The 16,063-nt window shown below is 30.6% G+C and overlaps 1 protein-coding gene across 1 annotated transcript; it reads left to right on the top strand.

Annotated features, from left to right (window-relative positions):
- The first annotated feature begins 6,827 nt into the window (after positions 1-6,827).
- Positions 6,828-9,332, top strand: LOC118038085 (mitochondrial arginine transporter BAC2). Its single transcript, XM_035044379.2, has 2 exons — positions 6,828-7,646; positions 8,260-9,332. Exons 1-2 carry the CDS (start codon positions 7,392-7,394, stop codon positions 8,950-8,952), a joined length of 948 nt encoding a protein of 315 aa, XP_034900270.1. The 5' UTR covers positions 6,828-7,391; the 3' UTR covers positions 8,953-9,332.
- The last annotated feature ends 6,731 nt before the right edge of the window (positions 9,333-16,063 follow it).

The following is a 16,063-nucleotide window of genomic DNA, read 5'->3' as shown; positions in this document are numbered from 1 at the left end:
CTTGAGATTTCCTCCATGTGTTTATTCTGGGAAAAAAAATAAAAAAACCATGCCCATTAAAAAAGGTTTCGAAGAGTAAATTACATGTTCTGTGACAGGTGATGCGTTCAAGTTTGATGAGAATGAGAACATGAATATCAATGGCTGTGTGAAAAGTGCTTAAGAAACTGCTCATGTATTTGCCTATTCGTCCACCAATGAGTATGAACTATGATGGCATTGCTTGCCAGATTTGGAGCAGAATTAAATTTGGAAGATCCCAATACCAAAGGGGGGAAACTTTATAGAACTGCTAGACGTATATGCTTTAATTTTATAAAAAAAGGCCAAGGAAAATGTACAGCATTTATATTATTAGAACAGAGGAATACTTGATGCATAATTTACATTTCAGAGGAAGAACATAATAAACAGATTAGATATGAATTATGATTGCTCCATAAACTCACTTTGCTTGCTGTTAGTTTTCAGCTTAGAGATAATCTCTAATGCACAGGAGGTAAAAAGAACTCAGGTTAGGGTCCTACCTTTGCAACCATGCGAAGCAAATCGGCTCACCGGAGACTGGTCATTATTGTAATTTAAGACTCTTGGGTATAAGCTACGTGAGAATTTAAAGAAACATTTTACATGAACACAAGGCATCAAGCCTGCCTTGTCCAGTGGTTGATCATATAATGTTTAGGGGGAGCTCTGGCTATATCCTTGTTATGCTTCTTATTCTTTCTAACAAGGAGAAAATGCAACGATCTAGTCTCCTGGATGTTGAAGCCGGAAACCCTGTTGCTAACGTGGAAAAAATATAAGGAAAAAGGCATTAATTCCCTTTCTTCAATCAATAAAAAGAACTGACACGGAACAAGAGATACTACTGTCTGAGTTGGGAATGGCAGCAAAACATAACCCAAATATACATGGGAAAAGTAGCCATGAACTACAGTTTTTCAATTTTGAAAGCATAGCATTAGCAACAAACAACTTTGCGCCTCTGAATAAGCTTGGAGAAGGTGGATTTGGCCCCGTTTACATGGTATACGTTATGCTTATAAAACCCTCCATTCATTTTGTATCTATTTAAGAAATTATTTCCCAGACGCGTTGTGTTTGTCCCTGTCTCACCCAGGAACAAACACAAAGAGTCTCGATTTCTTCCTCTTAGGATAAGTTGGCATCCACCTTTTATTAGTAAATTATGGTTCTGTTCAATCTCTTTCACTTTCAAGCTTTATTTGCTTCCAAACAGATACCAAGAACTGTGTCGAGCTGCATTCAAGCTGGTCTCTTATGCGTACAAGAGAGGCCAACAGATAGACCCGCCATGCTAGATGTTATATCTATGATATACAATTAAGCTAATCAACTACCTCCTCCAAAACGACCAGCATTTTCCAATAGGAGCATGCAGGGGGCGGTGATTGAAGAGCACAAACAAAAAAATCAAGAAAATTGTTCATTAAACCAAGTATCAATCACTGAGATGGAAGCAAGGTAAAGGGGCCAGTATAGATTTCATGAAAGAGTCCTTTATATGAACTATATATAATATCGATAATCATACTTTGCCACGGCCACAAATCACTAGCTGCTAATTATGTACACGTCTTTTATTTCTCCGAACCAAAACCTCTTGTGTGTGTGTGTTCCTTAATTTCATATGTAAACAGTGAATGTATCTAGATTCGGGCTCTTGCAGACTTTAATTGCCACCAGTTGGTTTGGTTTATGACAAACAGTTTATTCATATATGGCCGTATTTTCATAGATTATCCCGGAAAATTTTATACCTTCATGAAAAATAATCAAATGATCACACGCAGCACTCCCTGGACTAGAAATGGTTTTTGGGAATTTAGCGTTATGCATTGATTTCAATTAGAGAGTTCTCTGTGTTCAGAAAGATGCGCAGGCCTATGTCTTCTAAGCAAGGTATTTATATATATCCATAACCATAATAAGGCTCCAATCAAATCATGTCTTCAAAGCAAGGTATTTATTTTCTGACGGTGAAGGATATCGATATTGTTAGATTATGATTTTTATCCAAACTTCAGAAGGAGGAGGAAGAAAAGGTATGAGATACTGGATATTACTTATCCAAAAAAGAGAGATGTTTTATCTTGTATATTACCTTTCTTATATTCTGCATTGATGAAAGATGACTAATTTGATATCATTTGATGAGCAGGCACTTGAGGAACTCAGAGCCAAAGCACAGCAGAAAAGGGAGCCTTGGAGGTTCTGGGCTGAAGAAAAGTGGGAAGAAATGAGGGCTTCAATCCAAAATCAACGTATGGTTTTCTATGCTTTATTATTATTATGGGTGTTCAGGTTAACTTGTATGCATCTTAATTAATTTCAGAAATTCTGAAGTTAACAATTATATAAGCCTTTAATAGTCATGAAAACACTTAAACTTGTAATCATTAAAAAGTAAATTCAAAATCTAACTAGTTAAACTATTCTCAGGGTTATTACGACGATATCTCTTGTTTAGGGGGGTGATCACTGGCATCCTATGGTTAACGTGTTGGTCTTGATGCATGCTAAATGCTACTGATGAACCTTCCTCAACCAGTGTATTCTGCATTTTCTACTGTCGATGAGGAAGATGGTATCACCATTCCGCATGATTTTATCCTTTTTGCAGAGTTTTTAGGGACACTGATGAGTTTTTGCAAGATTACTGGCATTCTTGCGATTGTGATGTGATGTGTTTTGGGCAATCTGGCGTCCCTATTTTCCCAATGGGTATAAAGAATTCTTAACGAAAGCCAATCGGAGCTATGTGCTGTGGTTCATACGATTGTGAAGCTGAAATTTGGCAAGCTTTAGAAATGGTCTTGTAGCGTGGTACAGGGAGACATTGATTAAAGCATTATATTATCAAATCAATTGAAAAGGTTTGGGATGATACGTAAGGAATTAAATTAAGGTTTATTTATCAAAAAGCTTGTGATGATTGATGTTTCTGTCAAAACAAACGTGTAAGATCAAATTTCTTGTGGAAAATCTATATGCTGACCCCGCCAGCACCAAAGGGATTCTTTTCTCTTTTGTTTTTTCTGTTAAAAAAAAGAAAAGAAAAGCTGAATTATTGGTAAAAAAGTAAAAATGATATTTATTGCAAATACGAAGAATCAACCTTTAAAAACTAAAATGATTAGTTATTGCAATATCAATAATAAAAATGATCAAACTTGTTATGGACAGTTGTATTTGACAAATAAAAGTTCAACAATAGGTTTTAATGTACTTGGCAGAAGATACGAGCTTTAATTTTTTTTAAAAAAGAAAGTTAAATTTTTTTAACAATTGTTCAGATTACCTTTAAACTCGGGCGTCCGGTCTTTGTTTTTTATGTTATTTTGTTGTTCTTTGATTTTTTTATCTTAAAACCCGTCAAGTCAACTAGGTTATATCAAAATAACTCTTAAAACCCAAACTTGACAATGACTCAAGTTACAAGTTTCAAATCTAACTCACTGGACCGAGTTTAATGACAATATCAAAAAAATTCCTCGCAACTTACATATTTTTTTATGTTAAAAAAAATTAATCCAACCTACAATATAGCACGAGAAGTAAAGTAGTTATTATATGTCCTCTAGGTATCAATATTAATTTATTTATTAATATTTCATGAGTGGTCATCATCTTTTTAGTTGTCTTGTTTGTGCATTTCTACAATAAGTACCACAATCCATTTTGTATTTATATAAATAAGATAAAAGAACATAGCTGAAATTATTAATTAAAAGATATTAAAACCTACTGAAAAAACATTACAGCTCCATACTTAAAACATTGTTTATTGGAACAATGTAATGTCATTTTCACCCCTTCACAAAAAAAAAACTTAACACTAGCTTAAAAGAGTATTGATGTCTTTTCATATAATTCATTTTTCACTATAAAATTGATCAGGGACAAATAATTTTTTTTCCATCTTAATTGCATAGTGAAATGGGGTATATTTGTATTTTTTTAATGGTTTTTTCATTATTTGAATGTTAGTTGAAGGGCAATTTGGTATTTAACCAAATATAAAAAAGATAATAAACAATTAAAATGACAGTGAAAGGATAAAAATATCATTTAAAGCAAAACATTTTAACCTTGAGTCAAGGGCTTTTTGGTCTTTTGATGATGATGTTTTGTAATTATAAAGTCAGTTTAGGGGCAATTTGGTATTTGACTATAAAAAAAAATAGGTGTGTATGAAGCACCTAGAGGCGCATGGGAAGCGCCCACATACTTTGAATGACATGTACAACACCTCCTAGCATTCAAAAATATCTTCCCACCATCTTTGGAAGCACCATTGTGTACTCTTCTGTGTGGAACGACACATATTAGCTTTAGTGGTCTGGATTTTCATCAGTTGGCCTTTCTTTTTTCTTTTTTTTTTTTTCTATCTTTTTCATAAAAAAATTATAATTTATCCCTCTTTGTTATTGATATTCAATCCATAGTCTTTTAATTTGTATTTTTTCTTCTTGGCTATTTTATAGAAGTTTTATTTATTTTCTATTTCATCCTTCAATCCCAATTTATCAAATATTATATTTTTTTAATTTTTGTATTTGATTTCTAACTTTTTTTCCTTTTCTTTTTTGTAAAACTTTCATTGATTTTTAATTTTATCCTTAATCCAAATTGATGGTATTTTGTTTCTAGGTACTTTTGTAAAAGTTATTCTTGTTTACAATTTTACCCTTCGATCAAATTTATTTTTTTATGTTAATTTTGCTCTTCATTCTTTGGATTTTTTGGGTTTTTTTTTTTCTAAATTTATTTTTCTTTTTAATTTCACCATTCAATCAAATATAAATTGATATTTTTTTAATCCTTTCAAATTGGGTGCTTCGAGTCTAATGATCTGGGTTATGGATTTGAAAAGTTAACATGATTTTTTCCTAAAAAAAACATTATAATTATCTTTACTTTTTTATCAGGTTATTTTAATTTTATGATCTAAGCCACGGGTTTGGCGGGATATTCTTGGTTGACTCGACCTTGATTACCAGGGTTATAGGTTTGCTATGCTAACTCAGGTTAACCAGGATCAATTTTTTTTTTTTTTTTGTCCTTTGTTATCCCATTTTGTTCTTTTATATTTAATGAGCTATAAAATGAGATATATTATTTATCTTCTTTTGAAAAAAAATATTTTTTCCCTCAAGTTATTCTAGTCACTTTTCTTTTTAAATTCGATCCATCTAGTATCGTTTCAACTTATTCAACTCAATTAAGTTTATGATCTAAGTTGCATTTTTTTTTCTTTTTTTAAAACACAATTATAGCAGTTGAGTATCATTTTATGCGCAAAAAAATAATTCAGCCCTGTAGTGAAGCGTGGGCACCAAGGCTAATTTATACTAATTGCTTAAAGAGAAAATTCTAAATATTTGGTCGAGGCATAAATATTTACATGATAAAATGGATTTTTGACATGAGATCTTAGACAAGGTTTGTGTTACTTGTAATGAATGGGAAGTTCTTTAGATAGGAAAATTTTAGTTATTATAGGTTTCTTTGCACAAATTGTGATGACCCATATAAGAAAACTCCTTCTTATATAGATATTTTACATATAATTATAACAATATCTATTTAAAAATAAATATAATCACCTCAAAAGTAACAATATGTATGTGTGTGTACACACATATACATATATATTTGGTACAAGGAGAAAGATAAGAAAAGAGTAAAGTCTCATGAACATAGCTTCAACATCATCTACATCTACATCCACAATCCATTTAATTCATGTAGAGGATGTTTTTAATATATAGAAGAAACAACTTGATTAACACCTAGTTTAGCAAGGAAATTAGCAGCAAAATTTCCATTCCAGAGAGTATGCTGGAAAGACACCATTTAGTCTCTAGTGGATAAATTTATTATGTCACTAAGAAGGACCCATAAATTATGAGTTTTAACTACTCTACTTAAAATTAGGGTAAAATCTTTGAGAGAATCAAATTCCAAGATCAAATCTCTATTTCTTTTTACCCTAAGCCATGCTAAACCTATACCTAATTACTGTCATTTTTGCTTACATGTTAGATATGTTCCCTGTATTGTAAGAAACTTCATGTCTTTTTCACTTTGGTGATGTACCTCATCTATGACCAAGAGTTTCTTACTTAAACTCTTGAAGGATTATAATTGTTTGAAATATAACAACAATCTCTTAAAGAGTAGATTTCAATGTGATTTTTCAAGATAAATATTACCATTATAAAATAACATATGAGATTTTAAATAATTTTATCTCTCACAATGTCCATTGAATTAAAAAAAAAAAAAAAAAAAAGGATGCTTTTGTATTTTTCCATAGACACTTATAGAAAGCAACATTACATGGCATGTGAATGATTATGTCATTGTTTAGTCAACAATAATAAATAGTTTGATTTAGCTGAGTCACTCCATTATTAACATCCACTAGTTTTATATTGTAATATTGAATATTTTTTAAATATTTTTTATTGAAAAATATATAGAAAAATATTTTTTTTATTTTTAAAATTTTATTTTTTATATAAATATATTAAAATAATTTTAAAAAAATTTATAAAAAATTTTTTTTTTTAAAAAAAATACTTTAAAACGCTTATCCTATGTCGGCAAATCAAAGTCAATCAAGCAAAAAGATGGTTCATTTACACTAGGCTGAAAGCACTGAAACTGACGTTGTTACGTCATGTGTTTGTTCCAGGTGTCATGACACCACTGGTGGTATGGAAAGTGGCCTTTACGTTGGCCTTTTCATCCTTACACCCGCTCTCCTAACCCAACCCAGCAAAGTAGCAAACGGTGGCATGTGCTCCGCTCCCTTTTCATTTTCTTGTAATAATAGCATGAAAGGAACACACAGAGTAACCAAATTTTTGGAATCTCCTCCATGCTTGGGTCGCTCTCTTGCCCCTTCATTAGTTATTTCCCCTCTATAAGTCTCCTCCTTTCTTCGCAAATACTAGACAAAAGAGTTAACCTGATGAATGCAGGGTAATGATATCATAAAGAAAAATCTGCAAATTCTAGCTACTGCTTTGAGAGGATTTTCTTCTTGAAAAATAAGTTTCTTGTTCGGTATTTTGCCTTTCAAGATCTAGGTAAAGAGAAAGAAACAGAAAGTGAATCTGTGAGAGGTTCTTTCAGAAAGAGAATAACCTCTGCGTCTTTATTAGGAATTCTATAACCCACTTCACGTTCATTTTCATTTAAAAGGTTTTTATATCCACTTAAGATTTACGAAAAGAGAAGACAAATACATAAAGTATTCATCCATTCTTACAACTCTTGTATGTGTGTTTTTGTACGAGAAAGAAAACAAGAACTGGGTTTGTGTTAATAAATAAAGATATTGAGTTGTTTGGGGAATGAATGAGGGTGAGATCATAATGGACTTTTGGCCAGAGTTTATTGCTAGCAGTTGGGGTAGGGAATTTGTGGCTGGTGGATTTGGTGGAATTGCTGGTATAATTTCTGGTTATCCTCTTGATACTCTACGTATCCGGCTACAACAATCCAGCTCTGGCTCTGCTTTCAGTATTCTTCGCCGAGTTATGAGCAGTGAAGGGCCTGCTGCGCTCTATAGAGGCATGGGTGCACCCCTAGCATCTGTCACCTTCCAGGTAATGGCAAAACATTGGTTTCTTCTATAGAATACAAGTCTATCTTTCCACTTTTGTTTTATGTTTCTTAATTTTAGTTTGAATACAATTTTGTCATAATCTTCTGAGTTTTTTTTATTGCTGTGATATCTTGGAATGTGCAAGTTCTTGCGGTGAATTCTAAGTGACCACAAATAGGATAATGAAGTTGATGTCTGGCGAAAAACCTTAGTGAGATGGAGTATGCAAGGACTAGAATATGGCAATGATGAAATTCTTGGATTGCTTTTTGTCAATCATTCCGCAACTTCCAAGTAGAACTGATAAAAATTCTTGGAAAGCGACTGGTTTTAATACTTGAAGAAATGTCATTCTCAAGAATCCGCCTGCTTATATGATATTGTTGTTGATAGCTTATTGTGTCTCCTCCATCTCCAGTCTCGTATAAATCATGGATCTTATTTCCTGATTTTCATTTCCATCGAAAGAAAGGAAGCTTTATGACTTTCCATTTCTGATACAGAAGAAAAATTACTATATGGACTCAGTCCTGACCAACCATACAAATAGATGATCACTGGTTTTGCATTGTTTATGCTGGTTCAGGGACACTGACAGTGTGTGTGGATTGCAGAATGCCATGGTTTTCCAGACCTATGCTATCCTCTCCAGAGCATTAGACTCATCCGCTTCAGCTAATGATCCTCCTTCTTACAAAGGTGTTGCTCTAGGAGGACTTGGTACTGGGGCTATACAGAGCATTATTCTTTCTCCTGTAGAACTGATAAAAATTCGCCTCCAGTTGCAGAACAGAAGCCATGCGAATCTCCAGGAGGCTGCTGTTCCCAAAGGTCCACTAGGTGTTGCCAAGAGCATACTGAAAACAGAAGGTCTAAAAGGAATGTACCGGGGTTTTGTGATCACAGTTCTGAGAGACGCACCTGCTTATGGTGTCTACTTCTGGACATATGAATACATGAGAGAGCAGTTCCACCCTGGCTGCAGAAAGAATGGTCAAGAAAGCGTACGAACCATGCTGACGGCAGGAGGCCTAGCAGGAGTTGCTAGCTGGCTCTGCTGCTATCCATTAGATGTTGTGAAAACCAGATTACAAGCTCAATCACCATCCTCCCAACTCAAGTATAGAGGCATTCTGGATTGCTTCAGCCGGAGTGTTAAAGAAGATGGTTACTGTGTTCTCTGGCGAGGTCTGGGGACTGCTGTTGCGAGAGCTTTTGTAGTTAATGGAGCTGTCTTTGCTTCTTACGAGACTGCGTTGCGGTTTCTATTCAACAATGGAAACATTCAGGCAGAGAACACCATCTAGGAAAAATTGATCTTCTTCCAGTCAACAGTCATTTGCATGCATCTGAATGTAATAATTCAATAGCAATTAAAAAAAATGCATATGATGCATCAGGACAAATGTGTTTTCATCTTCTTGCTTTCTCCCTGTGTAGAAGCAACTGAAACAACCGGCAATCAGACTCCATCATTGATCATCCTCTGTCACAGTATCATCCAACTCGCAGCTTCTTTCCACCAAATGTATCTGTGTTTTATTAAACTTGAGAGTAAATTTGTCTTTTTGTCTTATTTTAAATTTTGAGTTGCTCAAGAAAGTAAATTATATTTTCTCAAAACATGGAGGCAAGGAAAAAAAAAAACAGTCTATAGAAGTAGAAGGCTTGATGTAATTTTTCCCTTCATTTATCACATTTAGATATCTCTACAATTAATGCCATATTATATATTATATTAATGGTTTTCCATTATAATTTTATCTTTATTATTTGATTAGTCGTTGCAATGTTAATATTTTTATAAAAAAAATGGTCTCAATAGTTTCATTAAGCATTGCTGAAAGACAGCTCTTTGGATTTTTCTTCATCTTCTTTTTCTTCCTCGTACTACTATTTATGCATCTGTTTTTTCATCTTAATATCTATCAACGGATGCATACACACCCTTCCAACAACCATTTCTTCATAATAATAACCAACAAAAGTCAATAGTATACACTTGTTACCTGGCTTGTGTTTCGTTGTGAGTCTTGTAAAAAGAATTGATGAAAAAAAAATATAATTATTATTAGTGTTTTATAGCAATAAAAGAAAAATAGATCATGTATGGATGGTATATGTGCATCTATTTATCAGCTCTATATTTTGGGAACTTCTCCTTCTCTAGTATTGTCTTTGTTTTAATTTAAATTTTATTTAAACATATAAATCTGTAATAAATATTTGGTTTTTATATTAAAAAATTTTATTTTTACATACTTGAACTTTATATATAAATTTAATTTTTTTTAATTACTTTTTTGTTTCTGTTCAATAGATTTTTTTAAAATATATATATATTTTAATTATTACGGACAAGGTTACCGATGGACTCCATCCGTCGATATATTCCAGAAAATTTGAAAAATATTATTGCAGATGACACTTCAACATCACCAATGTTATTATTCCATCAATATTTTAAAAAGAGTTGAAATAAAATTACTTTAAATACCATTATCAATCACCGATAAAAGAATTATATCGGTACATTTTAGTGGATAATTTTTTTTTTACATATATATTTTATCTGTAAAACTATCAATGTTCTTTTAATCGATAAACATTCTAACAAACCAAAAATTATCAATAATTAGTTTTTCAATAGATGTTTTTTGTACGTGAATCGCTCGATAAAATATGCTCTTAAAGAATGGTAAAGTAAATATCAATAAAACTGTTAAACGTAAAAATGAAAGAAAGTACTTGGAGTCAAAAGGAACTAACCAATATTAAGGTTACTTGAGTAGCATTTTGGCAATCGGACTTGTATAGGCAACCCTTTGAGGTCTTAATCTACGTATACATTAATGGCCTTTTTATCTTCATAAGTAGACATCATCTTCATCATGGATAAATCATCAAAAGATTCAATGTCTCTGTCATTTCAAATCATAAATCCCTTCAAGTCCACAGCAAACACTTATTTGCACAGAAAAAAGATGTCTGTAAAACACATACAGTTCATCAACCTCTCTTTTAACGAATGTGTGGTAGCCACGATGAATTTAGACCCAGTTTATTTTTATATTGCAAAAAGTATTTTTAAAAAAAATTAAAACTTTTTTAGTTTTTTTTATTTTAAATTAATATTTTTTTGATATTTTCAAATAATTTTAATGCGCTGATCTTACAAATAATTTTTTTAAAAATAAAAAATATATTATTTTGATGTATTTTTAAATGAAAAGTATTTTGAAAACAAATCACAATAACATTTTTAAAGAGGGTGTATACATGGCAAGTTATAACTTGAAAACAATTAATTAAATATTACAAAGATTTATAAAAGGTTTTGTTTATGAAAAAAATTAGGGTTTTAACCTGTCCTAGTAAACAATTAAATAACTATTACAAATTTAGTCTTTTACTTTTACGCCAATGAGTTTAATAGAATATTATGGTAATTGTCATTATGAATATGAATAAATATAGACAGACAATAAAATTTGAAGATAATTAGTGAGTGAAATTAGGAATTGAAGTTGTTAAATATTTTGATCCTTATAATTTCTCCAAGTGCAAATCTTTTAGTTTGTTGGCCATTCACGATCTTGATGGCTTTACAAAATAATTTATTAAACTCATATTTCTCATGTCTATTATTTATTTTATTATAATTAGGATACAAGAATAAGGAAATTTATAATGTATTATAATTATTTTTTTTATTTTTGCATATTTCTCATGTCTATTATTTATTTTATTGTCATATCTTTTTTTATCATTTTGTTTTTTGTTTTTGTTTTTTCCTGAGATTATAGATTATGATATGATTATAATATTCTGTATTAATTAATTCTCATAAGTCTCTATATTTGTGATCTCCACAAGTCTCTCTCTTTCTCATGCTTCATGTAGGATATATTTATCTGCAGATTTCCAGCCTTTACATAGGTCTTTGTAGACTTGGTCAAAATGGTAAGCAAAACATGGAGTGCATCGGTGCCCCTTTTTTCTGATGGTTTTGCATCAAACCTTTCAGTAAGTCTTTTCACTAACCCAAATGAAGTAGCTGAGAGCTGATTGTGGTGTCTTAGAAGGGTGTTTATGACAAAATTGAGTCTTGTGAGGTTGTTTGGAAAGTGGAGATTCTGAGATTGGTTTGTGAGAAATTCAACTTATCGTAGATCATTTATGTGATTTGGATGAGTATTTGGGACATCGGTTAGTGTAAATAATGAATCGTACGTGTGAGGTTGATGTGGATTTTCCAGGAAAATGGATGGCTTTTCTTGGGAAAAAAATTGTTGTTTGGATTGAAACTGGGAAAGTGAAGATCCTCTGAGATTGGGTTTGTAGCAGCTGATCGAGATATATATATATATATATAAGGGTTAGCGCAGAATGATCAGAAATTTTATAGGGCTTATGTTACATTCACGGGATATTTATATCATACGGTTTGGAAACGTGATGTAAACTGTATTTTATAATAATTTAATTTTTTTAATTAAAAATTAATATTTTTTTATATGTTTTGAATCGTTTTGATATACTGATTTTAAAAATAACTTTTTTTAAAAAAAATATCATTTTAATGTATTTCAGCATGAAAAATATTTTGAAAAGCAACCACAATTACATTTCAAAAAATACTTATAGTATAGAAGAGATGAACACAGGAAAAAAAAAAAAAAAAGAAGAAATAGAAGAGAGAAAATTAAAAAATATATTTTTTAATTAAAAAATAATTATTATAAAATTTTTAGTATAATTTTCTTTTTAAAATATTTATCTTTCTTTGTAAATATTTTAGTTATAATTTGAACACAATAAAATTTTCATGTTTTAAAGGTAAATAAAATTAAAAAATATAAATTTTAATTCTCATTTTTATTTTCCATTCAAGATAGACATGAATCACATGACCAATTTTATAGCATATTATCATAAGCATATAAAAAACTCATTATCTTAAATATTAACAAAACATATAGAAGATAAATCCTATTAGTAATATTGATAATAGAAGAAGGATCTAATGAATAAATCTTTAACAATAATAATAATAATAATAATAATAATAATAATGAAATGTCAAGGGTAATTAACCCAATTTGGCAGACTGCTATGTTTGTAACCCTTAGCGGTCATTGCTTTTATTATTAGAGCTAACTATTACATTACTCCCTATATTATTATAGTTTTAACTAATAACTGAATAGTATTATTCTTTAATTTAGTGATTTTTGTTGTAAGAGTATCTTCTTTCCTAATCAATTTTTTTCACTCTTTCTTATATTTCTTTTCTTTACAGTATTTTCCTATTCAATTTTCACTCTATGACAAATATATTTTGAAAAAAATTGATGTTTGAAATCAATTTCTTGTTAATATATCTTTCTATCATTTATATTTACCTATTTATCAAAACGTGGTAATATTTATATGAATTTAAAAATTTATTTTCACACCATGTATTAACTCTAAAATATTATTATAGTAATTATAAAAGCTATATTTTCATTGATGATTAATCCCTGACCCGACAGGCATTAAATTGATGAGAAAAGGTTCTTTCTATATCTCATAAATCATTGCTAAAACATCGGGTGGGGATGGGATATGTATAACGACTATAAATTTATTTTCAATTCAATTTCCGTTCAAAACAATATTTAGAAAAAAAATCTAAACAACTTGAAAAACTATAAATAGTATTAAAAAACAAATAAAAAAATCGACATAAAATCTTGAATTCAACTCGGAACAAAAACTATTCTCAAACTTAGATATGATTTAGAAGGTAATTTTAAAGTGAAAAAGACATCTTAGTTCAACTTTTTTCACCAAATGAAACATACTGACACCGATATCGATAATTTTGGTGGGCAGAATCAGTGTCAACACTGATTTTCTCTCTACCTCCAAAATTTGATGTCATCTCTCAAACTAGGAACAAGAAAAAAAGAATATTTGCACCAAAATTAAGTTGAAAGATTATTGAGGGATTGAGTAGGTATAATTTGTAAAGTTTAAGGACTAAAGTAAACTTTTTTATGATAACTTTGAAAGCATCATCAATTTGTGGTGCTTTTTTCACTTTGGTCCTCTATTTTTCAATTTTATCCTTAATCAACAAATTTGATTCAATTGTTCTTTAATTGTGCTAAAAAAGGATGTAGTCGTGCAAAATAGAAGTTTGGGGATCAAAATGATTAAAAACCAAAAATTTTGACTAGCAAATTTAAATCATTGCATACATACACAAAACCAAGAAAATAAAACACAACAACTCTATCTCTTCTAGCCACCCACACACAATATAAGAACCAACTCCTTTTACCTTTTATTTTTGAACAAAAACAGCTCATCAAATTAGCAACACCCAATTACATATCTCTCACCGTTCCAACCACCATCAACTTCATTTATTCTTGATCACGATAGCAACCAATAGTTTCTTAAATTAACTCGACAACATCTCCCCATACCCACAACAATTCTAGTAAGCAGTATCGTTGCTATCATCAACCTCATCTTGGTTAAGACCTAACAACAACCACCATCAGTCATTTTTTCCCTCTCCGCCAAACACTAGCCCACACGCTAACTATCAGTAATAGCTTTCTAATCTAAAAACCAGCAACCAAATCTCGTAGCCCTAAAACCATTACCAATTGATGCCTTCTCCTCAACCACAACACAATGCACTCTTCATGGTAGATCCACAACAACCCAACAATATCAATCAAAATGAGAAGAAAAACTTACAATAGAGAGAGAGAGAGAGATCTAAAAAATAAAAAAATATTGTCATATGTTTTGATTTCTTTGTTTTGCAAGTGGCGATGTTCTCATCACCATTATAGGATGAAAGAAAAGAATAAGCAAATCCTAATCTACCTCATTTGTTCATTTTATTGGCGACAACGCGTGATTCCACATGCCGCTAATGATGGTGGCACATGGAACCCAGGCATCACCACTGTTTCTGAAACTCTAGTGACTTTAGCAGCTCCTCTTAACCGTCTAACAACAAGTTTTGGATGATTTAATGTGTTTTCGATTACATGTGATAATTGTAAATGTACTCGTTGTGAGTGAAAATTAGTGAGAGAGATGGGTGTGTGTGTGTTGCATGATTTTATTTTTTTAGTGTTTGTTAAAATAACAACAAAAAAAAGAGGAAAATACTTAAAAAAAAATAAACATTTGTTTTCTTAGATAAATTTGCATTATGACTAAGCTAAATAATTTTTTTTTTAAAAAAATACTCTACATGTTTTAGCACTGTAAAAAATGTGTTTTTGAAACTTGTATTTTGACATTAAGAAAATATGTTGGTTTTGCATGTATTTTTGGCCCGATAACAAGTTTATCAAGCCCATTAAAAGCTTGACCCAAATAAATAGCCTATTAGGCCTTATAAACAAATATCAAAAACCTATCTCTTTAAAATAGGTCCAAAGGCCACCTTTTTCATTCTCGCAAGTCTAACGACTATTTCAAAACTTAATCCATGATTATTCGAGGTAAGTGGATTCACAATAAGTATCAACCTTGATATTTACTGACACTAGAGTTAAAAATATCAATCTTGGTATTTATTGATGCCATAGTTAAAAATATCAATTCAATATTTATTAATGTCAAAGTCAGAAATACTATAGCATGGCATAAAAAACCAACATTAATTTAAAACAAAACCAGTAATGTAGCCTACCTAAGGCAGGACTATTTAAAGATGATAATATCTTTCATATAGCATAACAAGTTATTTGCCATAGAATCTCTGAAAATCAGTTAGGGTTCATAGTGACTATAATACTAGGTGACAACTCCTTAAATTAGACCTTTCACATATAAAAACAAGATGTTAGATATATATATATATTTTTTTTCTAATTCTTAAAGGCTATTGCGATATCAAGTGCGACAGTTATATGATAACAAAATATACGCTTATAAAGTCATGTACATACCAAGTATCATAATGTTTATTTGAGACTACAATAACTACATAGAAAGGAAACCAAAATAATTAGTAATATATTTTTTTTAAAAAGGAGTAACTATTAGTTACATATATCTTTTAGAAAATAAAAATAAAAATAAAAGGGTAGCTATTAGTAATATATTTTTTGTAACAATAAGAATTTTTTTAGTGTAAATAATGTTTTAATTGTTTTATTTTTCACCAGTGATTGATGATTGTTAATGTTGAAAGAGAGAGAGAGAATGGAAAATATAACACTAGATTAAGTTTTGATTTGGGTTTAGAAATTGTGTTTGGTGAGAAGAAAGATAAATCATATCAGGAGAGAGAATCATGTCTCAAAAAAAGAAAATTGATATGTTGACTACGGATTTATATTATATTATATATTAAAATAAATTTCATTTTTTTTCTATCCAAATTTAAAAATTATA

Source organism: Populus alba, chromosome 3 (assembly GCF_005239225.2).
Source record: "Populus alba chromosome 3, ASM523922v2, whole genome shotgun sequence".
Classification (NCBI taxonomy): Eukaryota; Viridiplantae; Streptophyta; class Magnoliopsida; order Malpighiales; family Salicaceae; genus Populus; species Populus alba.
The sequence above is the reverse complement of the archived record's forward strand: the minus strand, read 5'-3'. Positions and strand labels throughout refer to the sequence as shown.

Excerpts from the sequence above, each read along its gene's own strand:
- LOC118038085 (XM_035044379.2), top strand. The coding sequence starts at position 7,392 with ATGAATGAGGGTGAGATCATAATGGACTTTTGGCCAGAGTTTATTGCT. Across the intron at positions 7,647-8,259 it reads TAGCATCTGTCACCTTCCAG|AATGCCATGGTTTTCCAGAC; the intron begins GTAATGGCAAAA and ends TGTGGATTGCAG.